Here is a 19581-nt window from a genome sequence, read left to right as displayed (position 1 = left end):
TGAATCACTCCTTTGTTGCCTTGGCCGTGTGTTTTGGGTCATTGTCATGCTGGAATACCCATCCACGACCCATTTTCAGTGCCCTGACTGGCTTCAATGCTCTGGCCCTGACGGTACATGGCGCCGTCCATCGTCCCTTTGATGCGGTGCAGTTGTTCTGTCCCCTTAGCAGAAAAACACCCTCAAAGCATAATGTTTCCACCTCCATGTTTGAAGGTGGGGATGGTTTTCTTGGGATCATAGGCAGCATTCCTCCTCCTCCTCCTCCAAACACGGCGAGTTGAGTTGATGCCAAAGAGCTTGATTTTGCTCTCATCTGACCACAACACTTTCACCCAGTTCTCCTCTGAATCATTGGCAAACTTCAGACAGGCCTGTACATGTGCTGTCTTGAGCAGGGGGACCTCGCAGGCACTGCAGGATTTCAGTCCTTCACAGTGTAGTGTGTTACCAATTGTTTTCTTGGTGATTATGGTCCCAGCTGCCTTGAGATCATTGACAAGATCCTCCCGTGTAGTTCTGGGCTGATTCCTCACTGTTCTCATGATCATTGAAACTCCACGAGGTGAGATCTTGCATGGAGCACCAGACAGAGAGAGATTGACAGTTATTTTGTGTGTCTTCCATTTGCGAATAATCACACCAACTGTTGTCACCTTCTCACCAAGCTGCTTGGCGATGGTCTTGTAGCCCATTCCAGCTGGGCTACAAGACCAATGGTGGAGAGTTTGGAATCTGATTGATTGATTGCTTCTGTGGACAGGTGTCTTTTATACAGGTAACAAACCCTTTAAGAGAGTGCTCCTAATCTCAGCTCGTTACCTGTACAAAAGACACCTGGGAGCCAGAAATCTTGCTGATTGATAGGGGATCAAATACTTATTTCACTCAATGCAAATCAATTTATAACTTTTTTGAAATGCATTTTTCTGGATTTTTTTGTTGTTATTCTGTCTCTCACTGTTCAAATAAACCTACCATTAAAATTATAGACTGATCATTTCTTTGTCAGTGGGCAAATGTACAAAATCAGCAGGGGATCAAATTATTTTTTCCCCCACTGTATATATATACACTGTAAAAAGTGATAAGTTGACTTAACTTAAAGGAAACCCGTTGCCTTAAAATTATTAAGTAAATAATAATTTTAAAAAATAAGTTAAGTGAATTGTCAAGTTCACTTAACTTTTTTTAAAATTATTATTTACTTAATAATTTTAAGGCAACGGGTTTCCTAATTTTTTTTAAAGTTAAGTCAACATCACTTTTTACAGTGTATATATATATATATATATACATATATATACACACACATACAAAATCAGGTAATTTAAATGCTACCACATAATGAGCTTTTTTAGGTCATGCAACAAAACATTTTTGTAATGTGATGAGAATTATCATTGGGAATACCGAGAATGATTACAATAAATAAACTCAAAAGTAAAATTGTCAAAATAATAACAATAAATAATGGTACTAAAAACAGTAGTTTTATTTTAACAAAATAGTTATTTCTTTTTTCCAATTTGGGGTGAAATAGCCCATAAATGTGTTCATAAGATTCATCCTTATTCAGTATGAATGGGTTGCTTAAAGGTCCCATGGCATGAAAATTTCACTTTATGAGGTTTTTTAACATTAATATGAGTTCCCCTAGCCTGCCTATGGTCCCCCAGTGGCTAGAATTGGCGATAGGTGTAAACCGAGCCCTGGGTATCCTGCTTCGCCTTTGAAAAAATGAAAGCTCAGATGGCCCAATCTGGAATCTTCCCTTTATGTCGTCATACGGGGAAAGGTTACCTCCCCTTTCTCTGCTTTGCCCGCCCATGAGAAAATGAGCTACTACCATGCGAGGCGAGCGCAATATTTTTTTTTCCTCGAGAGACATAATGGCTTGCAAACGAGCGAAGCATGGCAGTTGCTCAGTGTTTGGATGTACAAATGAACACCGAAGTATATTTTTAGTTCCTTCATCCGAGCCTATGGCTAGCATTAGCTACATGATAATAACTGTAACAGCATACATAAACAAATCAACTAAAGTACCGTATCCAGACACAATATTTTAAACTAACCATTCGGAGACGTCCTACTGTAGCTGCTGAGTTGCAGCTTCTTCATCCGGTGCTTCTCCATCTGGATCTGATTCTGGGTCAAACTGAAAAGCTTGAAGGACTGTGTGTCTACGAGCCATTGCGATACATCCACTGTCAACATTAGCGCATGGTAGGACATGGTAGCGCAAGCTGGTTAAGGCCACACACCCACCCTCCACCTTGCCCCGCCTCTCTCCTCCTCATTAGCATTTAAAGCTACAGACACAGAAATGGCACGTCCTAAGGAAAGCTCATTGTGGGACTGGCTCGTAGTGGCTGAAATTCTGCACCAAGGCTGAATTCCCGGAAAGAGACATCAGATACAGTATTAGGGACCACTTAGGCCTATATAAAAGCATCCAAAAAGCAGCATGTCATGGGACCTTTAAATGAAACAGTCCTTTTCAGTGCTATATCTGCTTGAAGAAAGGCCTTATTTCATTCATGTTGCTAAAATACAACCCATTATAGGTGCCCGGGAGAAGGTACGTTCATGTGAGGAAGGGGTTTTCTTGTGTCGAGGAGTGGGTCTTAAAATGAATGAGGGATGATTTGAAAGAAGACAGATCTGAATGATGGTTCGCAAAGCCCATTTATTTCTCTGACGGTGGAGTAATGGCCCAGTGGAGTGTCCTACTTCTTGGCAGAAGATAAGTGTTTGTGGGCTGGTGGAAGGGGCTCACTTATTGGATGACTGGGCTGAGGGTCGGCCACTGCATTGGGTTGGCCCTGGGGTTGCACGGCGGGACTCCTGAGGGACAGCTTTTTGAGGGCTTTCTTCTCTTTAGCCTTTTGCTGTTTGGTGGCTCTCAGTGCCTTCTTCTTCAGGTAGGTCTCCTCTAGCTGATATAGCATCTCCTTCACTGCCTCCACCTGAAAAGGAAAAGTTCTCCCACACATGATTATTTGCACAGCTTCACGAAGGAGACATTTTGAAGAATATCTCCTTTTCAAATGTAACAAAGGCATACAGTATAATAACCAGGCACTGTCGAAGCAAAAAGTACCATAGAAAAAGCAGCCATCCAAAGCATACAGTACAGCTTCTAAAGACGAAATTTGAGATGTTTTTATTTAGCGTTTTTATGCAGTGTACAAATTCTGTAAGACTAGTTTTTAAATCTATTTCTACCTCATCAGATCTTTAATAACCTAATAAATGTATATAATTTAGTAATGTTAAATAATATATGACTTGAATAAAAGAAATTCATTTAGATGTTCTTTTTTTTAAATTTTTGTAATCGTTTTGCCTTTATTACAGTAGAACAGTGTAGAGGTGACAGGAGGCAACGTGGGTGGGATAGAGCTGGGATTGGAATTCAGGATGCCCGTAACACAACAGCATCATATGTCAGCACACTGACTACTAGGCTATATAGGAGTAGACATGCTGGAAATGTTCTCATACATTTACAAGTTTAAAAACTTAAAATTAATATGGAAAATTCATATGAACACAAGTTAATTATATTAACACACACTGTGTCCTATTTTTATTGACTTTGCACATTTTTAGGTTGTGACAATTTTTACAGTGTAATGAGAAAATGCAAACATCATTTCTCATTTTGCGATTTGCTGAAATTTAGAATAACATGAGGGAAATTAATATTAATTTTTGTATGTACTGTTGCTTCAAGACAAACACACACTATCAGAAGACAGGGACATATATTTATCAAGCTTTTGCATTTGAGAAGTTTGCAGATCCACACAGAAGCACATTTTTGAGACCTTGCAAGCCTCCCATAAAGAATTAATTACCTCAAAAAGAAAGGGACGTGGCTCTCATTTCTGAGGAGATGGCTGGGCGTGGGAATTTATTGTGTCTGCTCTCGGAGAACGGGAAGGAGGGGGAGTGAAATATGAAAGTGAATGCAGGATGAAGAAAAGCTGCGAGTTAGGAGATGGAAAAGAAAGGCAAGGTTGAGGGAGAGAGAGAGAGAGTGAGTGTCAGAGGCTCTGTAGTTCAGAAATACTCAGTTATGGGTAGGTGGTGAGTCCTGTTTGCTTATGAATTCAGTCCAAGTGTGTTTGTTTGGAAGCTTTTTCCTTTTTCTCCTCTGGGAACTGGCCTGAAAGCTCCACAGCAGTGGGCCGAACAGTCATTCCACGTTCAGAAGTGTTCTCTCTTCCCTCTCGCTCGCTTTTTCACTCAAATACGCTTCCATTTTTTATGTTTCCTTCTCGTTTTCAGTCCTCATGTCCGGCTCAGAGCGTGTAATGGGCAAACAGGCTGGCCACCCACTCATGAACACACAGACTCAGCTCTATCCCAACAACAATTAGCTCTTCATTACTGTGCATATCAGTGTGTGTAGAGCACGGCTCTTTGCTTCTGCTACCGCTCAGGCATTCAGCAGCGATACACGAGCTGTCAAAACACCTATCAAACCTGTCAGCGCCCATCATTCCATCCCCAAAACAAAAGGCCTCCTCGTCAGAGAGGAAACAGAGCCTTGATCAAAGAACCCATCCACTGCTTCAGAATACGGTAAAGCTCATTATGCAGTCAGACTGTCAGTCCTGCTGGCCTTTACTGGCCTTTTAACAGTTTACATAGTTAGACGCTTATTCACTAGATGGAGTTTGGGGGTTTGACTATGTGAACAGAAAAATAAAATTTCATTAATTTTTGTTATTGCTGTGGGGAAAATCATGTAGTTATGGCTAAATTTATATCTCGGTCAGACCCTTCTCGCTCTTCATCCCTGCTGTAGTCATGACAATCAGTGCACGTTTTTTTCTGTGGCTCAGGCTGTGCATGAGAATCAATAATCAGCATTTAAGCGTCTGATACATCGTTTGCAACAACTGTGATAAGTCTAAGTACATTTATGCCATCTTTGTGCATTAGACAGACTTTCATGCACTCAGGGTTCGAGTGAAATTTGACTTTGGCAGTTCAGGCCATTTGGCTGGAACAGATTTAAATAGGCAGAATGAAAGTCTGACCCTCACTGTTTATTATCTGACGTGAGCGAATTAAATCAGATAAGTGCTTTGTTAAAGTGACTGTCCAATAATTATGAAGTGTTATTTTTGGGATGTGACAGATTTCGACCCAGTATATGCTGCTTCAGATATGAATTCTGTCACCTCCTCACCCTTTTTTGGTAAAAAACACGTTACAAAACTTTGTTACAAGGTATTTTTACATTAACTTAATGCATTTTCCCGATTTAAGATTAGAACCGTTTGATGTGATTTCTGGAGCTGGATTTTACTTTTTTTTATTTATTTTTTTAGAAGGATTCTATTATAACATTAATTTAAAATGTTAAAAGTTGTTTTCTTTATTTATTTTTCTGCTGAAGTTTAAAAAAAATACTTTTAACAAATTATTGTCACTTAAAGGAGTCAGGACATGAGAAATCAAATTTGCCTTGATCATTTGACATATAAGAGGTCTTTGTAAAGTCAGGATAGCTCCATATTTAATTTTTGATAGAAGTGTGTTCAATGGTGGGGGCAGAGCTGTAACTGCTACCTACCGCGTGTGGCGGATTGTGGAGTGACCCCTAGATATAGGGGTTTGCTGTGATATAAGCAGATGGGTCTCATCTGTCGGATAAGCAGTTGCGGACCAACAGCGGCAGAGCTAGCGGGGGGTGATGAGTGGCGCCTCACCTACCAAAAAACCCCCAAAAATGCTGCATATACCCAATGACGGCTTTGTGACATGGCGAGTGCAGGTCGCCAGTAAATAAACCTGTGGCCCTCGCTGCCTTGCGAGTGGATGCTTGCATCAAAGGCTAGGCCCACTGCCAATAACTGTGGTGACATGGGGATGAAGGCAGAAGGCAAGGGGAAACCACTGCTGTACTTTTCCCAAGCACAACCATGACTAAGTCAGTTTATTCTCAAGTGTACGATGTGAATGGGACCTCTTCCTCAAGAGGTGCCGCGTCCGGTAGAGGGTATCATGAGTCCCAGGTGGCTCTCGACTGTCATCCTACGACTGTGGACAAGAAACGCAGGCGAGTCATTATTGGCACTTGGAATGTGCGCACGTTGCACCAAAGTGAAAAGTTAGAGAACATTTTGCAAGAAATGAAAAGAATGGAGATCAGTGTCATGGGCATATCAGAGATGCGGTGGACGGGAGTTGGAGAGGTGGTGAAGGAGGATTATGGGGTTCTGTACTCAGGTGGTGAACATCATGAGAAAGGAGTTGGAGTCATCTTAGACAAGCAACATCATGCATCAGTGAAAGGATACTGGGCAATCTCAGAATGGGTCATTCTGATCAAACTGAATGCCAAGCCTTTCAACATCAACCTCATTCAGGTATACACACCAACGAACGACAGCAGCAAAGAGGATGTGGACAATTTCTATGAGCATATTGAGATGACCATAAAGCAGTGCAAATCTCAGGAAAATACCATCATTCTTGGAGACTTCACTGCTAAAGTAGGCGAGGGCAGAGAAGAGAACATTGTTGGACCATATGGGCTCGGCATTAGAAACAAGAGAGGTGAGCGCCTGGTTGAGTGGGCCAAGGGTAACAAGTTTGTGATTGGTAACACCTGGTTTGAAGTACCCTATCGCAGGAGGTGGACATGGAGAATAATAACGAGGATGAGACTGAGGTAGAGTGGAAGACTTGGAAAGACTTTAACATCAGCAGAAGAGAAGATTGTGCCTGCGGTAAGGAAGAGAATTAAGCAAAAATGGATGGCTGATGAGATTCTGGACAAGATGGCACAGAGGAGAAAGAACAAATGGAACCATGGGAAATACGCAGAATTGAACAGGGAGGTTAGGAGGCAATGTGACCAAGCTAAAGAAGAATGGCTGAACAAAGAATGTGATGAGCTTGAACGACAACAGCGGTATGATATGAAAGTTCTCCATCGCAAGGTGAAAGAGATCAGTGGGAAGAATACAGGAGGGACCGTGGGATACATCAAGTCTAGAGATGGGGAGATCACGGAAAAAGAAAAAAATTGAGAGAGATGGACCAAATACATCAGAGAATTGTACGATGCAAACAAAGATGAGGATATGGAGGGGGAGTACAATGGTGAAGGCCCAGAAATCATGGAGGAAGTGAGGTTTACACTAAAGAAGATGAAAACTGGGAAGGCAATTGGTGCAGACGGAGTGGCTACTGAGATGGTTACTGCCTTGGAATATTTCGGAATCAAGAAGGTGACCACGTTGCTTAATAAGATATACCATACAGGAAAGATCCCAGAAGACATGAAACGTGCGGTTTTCATTGCTCTGCCAAAAACACCAGGAGCGACAAAATGCGCTCAACATCGCACAATAAGCCTCATGAGCCATATGACCAAGCTGCTATTGAGAGTCATACATTTTTTTAGGAGAATGCTGAAAATCTCATACATGGACAGAGTCACGAACGAGGAGGTGCTGAAGTTGCTGGGTGTTCACAGAGCCATATGTAGGAAGATCAGGTGGGGCCAGGCCGCTGCCTTTGAGCACGTGATGAGAAAAGAGGCGCTTGAAAATATAGTCACCACGGGAAAGATTGCAGGCAAGTGGAGCAGGGGTCGACAAAGGGAGAAACTGACTGATAATTTGAGCAGATGGTTGGATACATCAACCACAGTCCTGATGTTAACCACCAAGGAGAGAGACCAGTATCAAGTCATAGTCGCCAACTCCTTCGGCATGGCACCCTGAGAGAGAGAGTGTTCAATGGATTGTACTGTTGTTTAACAATGTATTGATTTTTCAGCTGATGAAAATGTATTTTACAAATAAATACATAAATGAATAGGCTAAATAAATAAATACATTTAAAATGGCATCTAACCTGACCAAGGTATATTAATGCATCCTGCAAGTGCTTAAAATGTCTTCACCATTATGAACAAAGCATTTATTTAACCAAGCTCCAAAAACGGCTCATTTGGATATTATGATCTGTGACGTCACATGGGCAAACTAGAGCAAGACATCAATGAATAGTCACACAGCAATGCATTATAAGCCACGCCCACTTGCGTTCAGTTGCTTAACGGTGGACACCTGTCCACACTGGATACAATATATAGACGCACGTAAAATTTTTGACTTATTCCATGCGCATGCGCTGTTCAATACAAGAAGAAAAAAGGAAGAGCAATGTTCATATTCTGTTTAAACAGCTTGTTACTTTATAGACGAGTGGCTGGTTTATTTTTAATGGCGTCCCGGATCGCGTCGTAGGATTATATGTTTGTTCGAAGCATTAAACTTTTTCACAAAGATACTTCTGTATATTGGATTGTAGGGCTGTGCAATTAATCGAAATCGAACCGCAATCGCGATTTTAGACGTTGTGATTTGCTAATCGCAAAGCCTGCGATGTGGATGCGATATGACTGTTCCAGAGCAAATGCAAATGCATGACTGCCAGCCTAGAGTGGTAGTCTTACTAACCAATTGAGTAAGCACACCTCCTTTCTCCTCAATCAGCACTGCTCTAGCCTGTGTAAACGCCCACCATTACAGTAAATAGGGATGGCGTTTAACTGTTCAAAAATATCTGTATAATGATAAAATGTAACCATATAAATATATTTATAATAATACTGTATAAAGGATTCATAAAGATTTTTACATTTCTAAATCAGTGTGTACTTCTGCGTTTTATTTTGTATTTGTTGTGTGTATAAATCCATATTGTTCTTGAGTTTGGTGTATATCCAAAAATGTTGTGTGAACATGTAGGAATACTTAAGTATGCTAAGGAAATCAGGCTGTTTGAAGTTTTTCCATTTCAGGAGGTCAAAGGTCACAATTCTGCGGGGTTTTTCAGAAGTCAGATTGTTCTCTGCTCTCAGAGTGAATCGACAAGCACCAAAGCGCAGACTTAATGTAGGAACGATTACTCATATCCGTTCTCCCTCCCGCGGGAGGAGTCAGAAATAGATGGGATGGTGGCTGGCAAAGAATGAAACAAGCTGAGAGCATGTAGCTTATACTCATAAATGTGAAGACGCCCATTTGCTGGGGCAGGGATGAGTGCACTTATTCTACTGTGGTGGAAAACAGCCTGAAACACAGCATCTAATAACTCTCCAAAAAAACAAACAAACAGCCAAATCAATACATGTACGGCCACAATATATGAACTCCAGCACTCATCAGAATGTGTCAGTTAATGCCCCTTTTGATTCATGTAGAACAAATTGGGGTTGGAAATTAAATCTGCTGCTGGTGGGTTTCTGAGAAGGACGTGCTGCCGAGCTTCATAAATTAACTACTCAATATTATGAAGGAAATGAAGGGCTGGGAAGCACTTGAGCTGCATATGAAGTTTAATGTCTGCCTAGTTTTTTTAAAGGCTTTTTATGATTTTATGTAAAACTGGATTTTTTTTCTCACAGCAGTTTTTCATCACATTTTCACGTGTATTTAGTGTTAATATTGCTGGCTGCTATATGTTAAGTTACTGTTTGCTAAATCAGCACCTTAAGTTTAGCATCTAATAAATCAGTTATTCTCAAATTTTAATTAATTTAATTTTTTGTCATAAAATTTTTTGGCCGCTGTATGGTACTGTTGGTATTTTTATCTTCTGAGGGCAGATGGATCACATCTTGAGAATAACAAAGGGAATCCATGTCCAGACTGTGTGTATGTGTGCTGACAGATCAGTCTGTATTCGGTATTTGATAACACAAGTCTCCCTTGGGCTTGGATCCTTGTTGGCATGTTTTGGCTGCTGTTAATCTTTTGGCCTGGTCTTCCCAGAAACCCTTGGGTGAAGATTAATCCAGTGACTTCATTTCAAAAAGATGGTCCACAATGTTTAGTTTAAGATTAGACTACTGCTAAATTGGGAGAATGAAGCAGAAGACCACATGCTCCACAGAACAGAAAATGCAACGCCCACAGACCTGGGCCTCTCACTGATGCCTCTGGTTCTTGTCTGAAATTCAGATTTGTTCCATAAAGCAAAAGAAACCGTGTTTGAATGGGGTTGGGATAATGTTTAAAATATTTATAATATACTATTTTTATTTGGGAAAAAATAAATAAAATTAAATAAATAACCAATATTGTGAATTATTTTAAATATTCTTTATATATTTAGCCATTAAAGTTACTAAATACCATTCTTTTAGGCCAGTTTTGTCCTTGCTCCTTGACTTATTTGCACATGTTTTGTTTTATTATTTTAGAAGGTTATTTTAGTGATCAATTAATTAAAATGATTTTTTTTTTTAAATTTTAGATGTTACATTATCTACATGGCAGTTTAGTTCTGAATGGAATTTAAAAGATGTTAAGCAGTTTCAGAGAAAAATAAAATGCAGTAGCATATTTAAAATTTTATATATAAAATCACAAAAAGTATTTATATTCATAGAAAGCATATTAATTTTTCAAATAACTGAAAATGAAATCAAAATATGGGTGAAATGTTGTTCCATCATCATTCAGCTTAACATATATATTTATGTACAAATGAAACAACACACTTATTCTCACCTGTACTCATTCAAATATATAAAAGAAAAAGCGATCATTTTAAATGATTAAAAATGTCTTGCTGACAAATGGGTCAAATCTAGTGGTTTGAAGGATAGTGGCAAAGACCGGTAAATATTTAAAATAGCAGTTAATCAGTTTTGGGGGCTGCACTTTGATCCTTTGAGTCTTTAATGTCCTCTAATGATCCTTGTTCTAAATATGAATGACAAGTAAAATAAATATATGACAGACATTATTTTTCGCTCCAAAAAAAAAAATTAAATAACAAGAGATTATAATGTATGGCAAACAAAGCTGTATTAAACTTTCACTGTTTTGATGCTTGAACACCCCATTTCACCCAGTCAGTTCAGTCATGAAACTCTAGATGGCATAGACGGTCCTTTACATGCAATCTACTAGCATTCACACAGTCACATCGCCTACTTCATGGCACAAGCTGATTGCCTCTGCTGATATATATTGGTTTAGTGTTCACTGAAAGCTGGTCCTGCAGCATGCAGAGTTCAGCATGCCCTCCACCTCCCCCAGTTCCACCTGTCTAGACTTAGCAAGGGATTTATGCATGCATTTTCATGCCACAGCAGCATATCTTACATGCTCACGGCAGCGGGTCTGCATATCTATTGGAAGTAGCAAGTCTGTACTTGCTTTTTAGCAGGTCTACTTTACCAAGACCACATATGATGCGATCTAGGAAAACCTGTCGGATATCGCGCTGGGACGTTTTCAGAAAATTCCAAAAACAGGTTGAATGTCAATTTTTTTTTGTCAAAATTGGGTTTTCATTAAATTATTATTCTATAACATCTTGTCTATCATCACTGAAAATATCTTGGCAAAATTCACTTGCTCAGTGCAGTAAAATAGCAATTTATTGTGACAAGCAGAAAAGACTGTCTTTCTCTAATTTGCTAACATGTGCTGCGGAGGTGCTTTCCCTTAACACTACAGAGACAGTTCACCTTTCAAAATAAACGATGTAATGTATATAATAAAGGTGTATCAATGCACATTTTCCACTAGTTCTGTGTGAACTACGGCATGCAAAGTTTGGGGTAACGTTAGCTTGTCTGTTTGTGTAATGAAGCAATAGCACTCTTGACAGAGATCTTGTTCTTAAAGGGTCTCGTTCTTAATGCTATGCATTACTTTCATTTAGTTCAAATGCACAACAGCGTGAAATAAAACTACAAGTTTAGAAAACAAAACAACAACTTATAATTCTGGTTATGTATTATGAATCCAGAGTAGTAGAACAGGAGAAGAATTGGAGATAGCCTGCATGCCGTATAATCTGTGATGTTTTATGAATATATATAATGTTCAAATGTTTGCAAGTGTTGTGTGTTCCGTGGGGTCATTTTGTATCTTTTACAACATGTACAGTGCCTAAAATAAGTATTTTACCATGGTAAAGTGACTTAAATTACTTGTGATACTTGACTGTTGTGTTTTTATTTTCATTGCCTCTCTTTAAACCAGTTTTTCACAAAATTCTGTTCCTGAAAATCATGGTGATCAGCCAAATTCAGATAAGCATAACTTTTGTTAAGTTCAAGCTATGAACGAAATAAAAACAGTTTTGGAAATGGCTTGAATAATAGGTCAAACACCTATAATTGGTCAAATTTAGTTATATTAGTCTATAATGAATTTATGTATTGAGTTTAGGCTATGTTGCACAGCACTAAAATCCAGCTACTTCTGGCTTCTGCAGTAATGATTTGAGCTGTGAATGATGGTGTGATGACTTCAAATGTGTGTAAATATGGTTTGTTGCTTTTACAGAGCACGATCTTTCATCTTGTAAAGAAAACACCCAATTGCAACCTTCTTCTAAACCAGCTGTCTTTCCAAAGGTTGTGCCCTTGAGCAATCACACGGTGATGAACTCCATGGCTGTGCCAGAAATGTCTTTCCCCTGCCCCTGCTTTTAGTATTTAAACATCATCGGTTGCAGGATGGGCCTCATCTCTGGCCGTTGCCCTCTCTTCCTCCCTCGCTCCCTTTGTCCCTAATGCTGGCTGGATGATGCATGAGACAGATCTGGAGTGAAAGGTCATGTCCACAGAAGAGAGTGTGAGCTTTAAAGAAGAGTGTGTGTTTGAGCAGGAGCGTGTGATGTAATCAGAGCGACTCTGAGGTGCGGGCAGCTGATGGAGTGATTAATAAGGGTCCATCAGTAACCCCTGGCGACAGGCGCTGCTGTGGCTGAGAGCGAGTGACCCACAGATGCACTGTCTTTGACTGTGTGAGTGTCATCATTCCTTCCTCAGCGTAATTCATCACCGCCACGGTCCAGAAAACACATTCCCTTTCTAGACCCAACAATCCCCAACTGAACCGAGCCCTGGAGTCTGACCCATAACCCCACTGGCCTGAAAACAACATCCTCCACTCCACTACTAAAATGAAACATGGTTAATAACCTCTGAAACAACCCCGTTCCTGTCCCCCAACATTGCACATTTTGAATGTGTCCTTTTTCTGAGACACCTGTTTTAGGTCATGGAGTTTCTACTAATGAGCTCATTGGGTGTGTTTGATTCGGGAGACGTTCAAAATGTGCACCATTCTCCACTGCTCTGAAACATCCTAAACACCCTTGTAATTAAAGCTGGCACCACAATGTTCTTAAATCTTTCACTCCTCGACTTTGAATTTGCATTGCTGTGTAGAAAAGTTCAAGTTAGGTGAACCTCAGTCTGAATTCATATAGAGAAAAGACCGAGATCAACAAAGACAAGATCAATAGAGGATCGAAATACACAGCTTGGCATGAAGGAATCTCTCATTTTGGCAGTTCTAGTGTTAGTTTAGCATTATTTATATACTAGTAGTATTCATTAATTTTGTGATAAATTTTGTAAAAAATTATAAGAGAGTTTTATATTATACACTGAACAAAATTATAAACGCAACACTTTTATTTTTGCTTCCATTTTTCATGAGCTGAACTCAAAGATCTAAGACTTTTTCTATGTACACAAAAGGCCTATTTCTCTCAAATATAGTTCACAAATCTGTCTAAATCTGTGTTAGTGAGCACTTCTCCTTTGCCGAGATACTCCATCCACCTCACAGGTGTGGCATATCAAGATGCTGATTAGACATCTTAAAATGTGCAGTTTTATCACACAGCACAATGCCACAGATGTCGCAAGTTTTGAGGGAGCGTGCAGTTGGCATGCTGACTACACGAATGTCCACCAGAGCTGTTGCCCGTGAATTGAATGTTCATTTCTCTACCATAAGCCGTCTCCAAAGGCGTTTCAGAGAATTTGGCAGTACATCCAACCGGCCTCACAACCGCAGACCACGTGTAACCACACCAGCCCAGGACCTCCACATCCAGCATCTTCACCTCCAAGATCGTCTGAGACCAGCCACCCGGACAGCTGCTGCAACAATCGGTTTGCATAACCAAAGAATTTCTGCACAAACTGTCAGAAACCGTCTCAGGGAAGCTCATCTGCATGCTCGTTGTCCTCATCGGGGTCTCGACCTGACTGCAGTTCGTCTTCGTAACCGACTTGAGTGGGCAAATGCTCACATTCGATGGCGTCTGGCACTTTGGAGAGGTGTTCTTTTCACGGATGAATCCCAGTTTTCACTGTACAGGGCAGATGGCAGACAGCGTGTATAGCGTCGTGTGGGTGAGCGGTTTGCTGATGTCAGCGTTGTGGATCGAGTGGCCCATGGTGGCAGTGGGGTTATGGTATGGGCAGGCATATGTTATGGACAACGAACACAGGTGCATTTTATTGATGGCATTTTGAATGCACAGAGATACCGTGATGAGATCCTGAGGCCCATTGTTGTGCCATTCATCCACGACCATCACCTCATGTTGCAGCATGATAATGCACAGCCTCATGTTGCAAGGATATGTACACAATTCCTGGAAGCTGAAAACATCCCAGGTTCTTGCATGGCCAGCATACTCACTGGACATGTCACCCATTGAGCATGTTTAGGATGCTCTGGATCGGCGTATACGACAGCGTGTTCCAGTTCCTGCCAATATCCAGCAACTTCGCACAGCCATTGAAGAGGAGTGGACCAACATTCCACAGGCCACAATCAACAACCTGATCAACTCTATGTGAAGAAGATGTGTTGCAATGTGTGAGCCAAATGGTGGTCACACCAGATACTGACTGATTTTCGGACCCCCCCAGACCCCCCCAATACAGTAAAACTGCACATTTTAGAGTGGCCTTTTACTGTGGCCAGCCTAAGGCACACCTGTGCAATAATCATGCTGTCTAATCAGCATCTTGATATGCCACACCTGTGAGATGGATGGAGTATCTTGGCAAAGGAGAAGTGCTCACTAACACAGATTTAGACAGATTTGTGAACAATATTTGAGAGAAATAGGCCTTTTGTGTACATAGGAAAAGTCTTAGAGTTCAGCTCATGAAAAATGGGGGCAAAAACAAAAGTGTTGCGTTTATAATTTTGTTCAATGTACATTTAAATTTGTTGTATATTTGTTCGTTTTTAATTTTAGTCAAAGTTTTAGTAATTTTATGTGCTCTGTCAGTTTTTTAATGTTTCTATTTACCTTTAATTTATAGCTATTTCTGTTTTTAGTTACAGTAATTTTAGTACTTTTTAATCTTAATCTTTTTAAATCTCGCTTCATTTCAGTTTATTTCAATTATCAAAAGCAATTTCCATCGGTTTTAGTTCACAATAACAGCACTGGGTGGTTTTGCATCACCATAATCGGAGCTCTTGATGCACGGCTGAACTCTGGTATGGAGATTTTTCAAATTATATTTTTCAAATTCTACTGCACATATTCTGACATTTTTAAACCTGATCTCCAGCATTACCTGAGTACCTCTATGCTAAAGTCAAAACTAACATTTATTTTAGTACTATTTACATACTATTATTGTATTTATTAATATTTTGAACTAGCTTGTGTTTTTATATTTTCAGTTTTAATTTTTATTTATTTATTTATTTATTTTGGTACTTCAGCTCAAACTTTCTTTCTTTTTTTTTTTTTTTTTTTTTCAATTATTCCAGCCAAGGCAACATTTCTAATTTTCGTTTAACTTTCACTGGGAACCTGATCTCCAGTGTTACCCGAGTGCCTCCGTGGCACCAGTTTCATAAACAAGCAGCTAATGTAAAGACTAGCATTTATTTAAGCCTACAAATTCCACTCTTTTCAGTACACGCACAAATACCTGAGAGGAACTGCCTTTTTAAAAATCTTCTAGCCTTCAAAGTTTCCTCAAACTTCCCTTTAAAAGTCTCCATTCTGGTCAGGCTTCCACAAGAGTGCGAGGCAGATTCAATTAATTGAGACACAAGGTGGTAAACAGGCTAGCAAACACTGCCAATAGTTTCCATGGTGCTTCAGAACAACATTTCAAAAGACTCAGTGTGTTTTATAAAATATGAATCATGATTCTGTGGCTTAATTCTGTTCTTGCCAGGGTCCTGGCTCGATTTCCTTCTCTCAGTAGCAATTTGAAAAACCCAAGCCAGGCTAATTAACAGGGGAACTTCATTTATAGACAAGTATTAAAGAACTGCCCACACCAAGAGCTTCATTTTGAACATGGTTCGCCATAATAGAAATGACAGTTCTGCCAAGAAGTCTCCGCAGCCCCTGAAGACCACCTCGGGAAATGAATTTTACCCTTATGATTTAGTGCATCAAATGTCTTTTTTTGAATTCTGAGGAGTGAGTGTATGGAACAATGGTGTGTGTGTGGGCACTGAATGGCATTTGTGTCCCATCTACACACGCCGTCATTGTCCTTTTCCCTTTAGCTGTCTATTTACCTTTTGCATTGCATTCCACACACGTTCCTGATCAGGCCGCTTGCCTTCAAGGGTGTCCATGGTGTCTGCCATTAGAGCCAGCAGCTGCCAGGAGGAGATAAAGATGATCACAGCTCAGTTCACACAAACGCTATAACTTTTCTAAACACTGCACCTTAAAAGCTAATTAAAAAATCATTTGTTGGCAGCTGATTTTTATAAGTCATCCCTCATATAATGAGGACTTCCGTCTTGTTCCCCTTTGGGTGGTGGAGAGAAGGAGGGGGTGGTCTTGGGTTTTTACAAGGCTGGTGGTTAGAAATTGAAACAATGTGGACAAATTGAGGAACAACACTCGTCCATCACAGGGCACAGCAGATGGGAATGTACACGCTGCACGCAGAGAGAGAAGGAAGGGGAAGCTAAAGAGTGAAAGAGACACAGAGAAAGAGACAAAAGAGAGAAAGTATATGGGTCAACGACATGGCATTGATTTATCATTTATGAATTAATATTAAATTAATTTAAATATTTTAGATCTTTATGGGAAAGTAAAAAAGATCATCTTGAGATTGTAATGAAGAAAAAATCCCATGAACTTACTGTAAAAAAAAAAATCTTGTTATTGAATGATTATTTCAGGCAAACAGTAATATGAATATATTTAAAATATGATTAATATTTTCTTTTTGAAAAATTATCTGTGTTATCAAAGTCAGTGTGTTATAATCTGTTGGAAGAAATGTGTTAAACTAAATACATACAATTTTTTTTTTACGTATAAAACAAAAATGTATATATAACCAATTTATATATATATACTAATATATTTTTTTTAATTGTCCAAAATATCAAAGCCATACCTGTAGGAAGGATTTTATAAAACACATACATCTGTGACTCTGGACCACAAAACCAGTCATAAAGGTAAATTTTTTGAAATTGGGATTTATACAAAAATAAATAAGCTTTCCATTGATGTATGGTTTGTTAGGATAGGACAATATTTGGCTGAGATACAACTATTTAAATATCTAGAATGAGGGTGCAAAAAAAATCTAAATATTGAGAAAATCACCTTTAAAGTTGTCCAAATGAAGTTCTTAGCAATGCATATTACTAATTAAAAAAAGTTTTTAAAGTTTTGATATATTTATGCTAGGAAATTTACAAAATATCTTCATGGAACATGATCTTTACTTATCCTAATGATTTTTGGCATAAAAGAAATCATTTTGACCCATACAATGTATTGGCTATTGCTACAAATGTACCCGCTACTTATGACTGGTTTTGTGCCCCAGGGTCACATTTATGCATTTAGCAGATGCTTTGGATCAAAGCAAATTGTCAAAGAGCCAGCAATTTTCATAACATACAGTTTCAGGTTTATTAGAAAACTTTTAGCAAGCTAAAAAAAGTTAAAAAATAAAATAAAAAGAATGCAGAGAAAACTTTAAATATTTTATGTCTGTGGGGTGCTCAACTCTGGACCTCAAAATTCACTTTCCTGCAGAGGTTTAAACCTGGAGTAAACTTGATTATGCTGTAGCTAAACTCTGCAGGAAAGTGGATTTGAGGACCCCTGCTGTAGACCATCATTAATGTGAAAAAACAAAATACAGTTAAAATATCATAATACTTTTAAAACCACTTTTGCCGAAAAAAAAAAAAAAAAGACTTTTTTCAAAAATGTCTAATGTAGCAAATTAGCTCAAAATGAGATGAACATAATTAATCATAACGGGTTGTTATCAATTATATTCATCTTCAGGAATTAACTGTAGCATTAATAGTACCATACAATTATTTGTTCGTCCGCAGTACGGACATTTTTAATCGTCTATTGACCCTAAGGAAAATTATTTCTCTGGCCACGAAAAATAATTTCCTTAATGATACATTGCTCACAGAGCATGTAACAAAACCGGAACGTTAAAGTGACCTCGTTCTGTGAGCAGCAGACACAGACAACCAAGCGTGAGTACATATGGATGTTTATTAAACTACACTACAGGGGAACATGCAACATCTAACAAGACACAAACATACACACATTAAACATAGATGCCAACGCAAGGAAGGCATGGAGAGAGAGAGAGAGAGAGAGAGAGAGAGAGGGAGGGAGGGAGGGAGGGAACGCTCACGCACAAGAGAGTAGAGTGTAATGGCAGGATTTACACATCAGCTAACCACAACCTGTTAGAATCACATCACCTTAATTAAAAGGGGTCGAAGCCTAGAAGCGCATCTAAATAGTTAACAAGCGGTTACTTGCATGGGTTTTGTTGGTGCTGAGTAAAGTGTCCTGGTGCATGTGTAATGCGTAGATTCTTGATGAATTCCTTTAGGAGTGAAAGCTTCGTCATTCCAGCCATGGGTTGATTGGTCTGAAGTGAATTGACAAAGTTACTGAACTTAAAACTGCCAGAAGCTCGGACTCCCCCGGGAAGGGGAGTTGCAAGATTTCCAAAGTGATATGTGTGTCTCCAGGGCACCGAAAGTAAAGAGAAGACTACGCCTTTTGGGTGAGGGAGAAGTTTTATCTGGTTTCCCTGTAACACCCATTTTGGTTAGTTTGACCAATAACAAGGCGCATAGTTTCAGTGTACTGCCTTTGTTGCTGTAGTATATAGAGAGTGGAGTCACTTTTTCAAAGTCATAATTTCTCTCTTCACTCTTATTTCTATTCATGCATGTAAGTACATACTATTTTCAGAAGCAGCATGTGGCCCTGAATCCGTATTCCCCAAGACAACAAAAACCCACTCTTTTAAAGCTACAGTATAGACCCTTTTTCCGTCGACGTCACGATTACGTCACAGCGCTAGCTGGAGGCAAAACAAAGGGAAAACTGGAGGCGGCCCATTCAAACCAGCGCAGATTCGGCTACATAAGGAGCTTAAAATGTCATCTTGTTGTGATGTTAGATGCAAGAATCGACGTAGTACAGGCTCCAATTTGAAATTTTAACGCATAACTGCTGCCACTGCCAGACAAAAAACCGAAGACAGCTGTGTTTAAACGAGATAAAACGAGCGGACTGGACAGAAACGATCGTCAAAAATGCTCCCCAGACAGCAAGCAGTGTCAGCCCAGATCCAGCCCACATCTGGCCCGCATGGATTTCATGCGGGCCAGATCTAGGCCAACACTATGTTGCTGTCTGGGGAGCATTTTTGACGATCATTTCTGTCCAGTCCGCTCGTTTTAGCTGTCGTCGGTTTTT

General features: G+C 39.6%; 1 protein-coding gene across 1 annotated transcript in view; it reads right to left on the bottom strand.

Moving 5' to 3' along the window:
• Positions 1-1296: 1296 nt before the first annotated feature.
• The window catches only part of LOC131549134 (spermatogenesis-associated protein 16-like), a 67688-nt gene continuing 49403 nt past the window's right edge, over positions 1297-19581 (bottom strand). Inside the window, exons 10-11 of the mRNA XM_058790984.1 lie at positions 16374-16457; positions 1297-2972 (exon numbers count right to left, since the gene is read on the bottom strand). Coding sequence (XP_058646967.1) covers positions 2733-2972; positions 16374-16457 — 324 coding nt within the window. The 3' untranslated portion in view covers positions 1297-2732. The remainder of the gene's footprint in view (positions 2973-16373; positions 16458-19581) is intronic.

The sequence above is a fragment of the Onychostoma macrolepis genome, chromosome 11 (genome assembly GCF_012432095.1).
Source record: "Onychostoma macrolepis isolate SWU-2019 chromosome 11, ASM1243209v1, whole genome shotgun sequence".
NCBI classification, from domain to species: Eukaryota; Metazoa; Chordata; class Actinopteri; order Cypriniformes; family Cyprinidae; genus Onychostoma; species Onychostoma macrolepis.
Note: the sequence above shows the minus strand (reverse complement) of the source record. Positions and strands in the feature narration are given on the sequence as shown.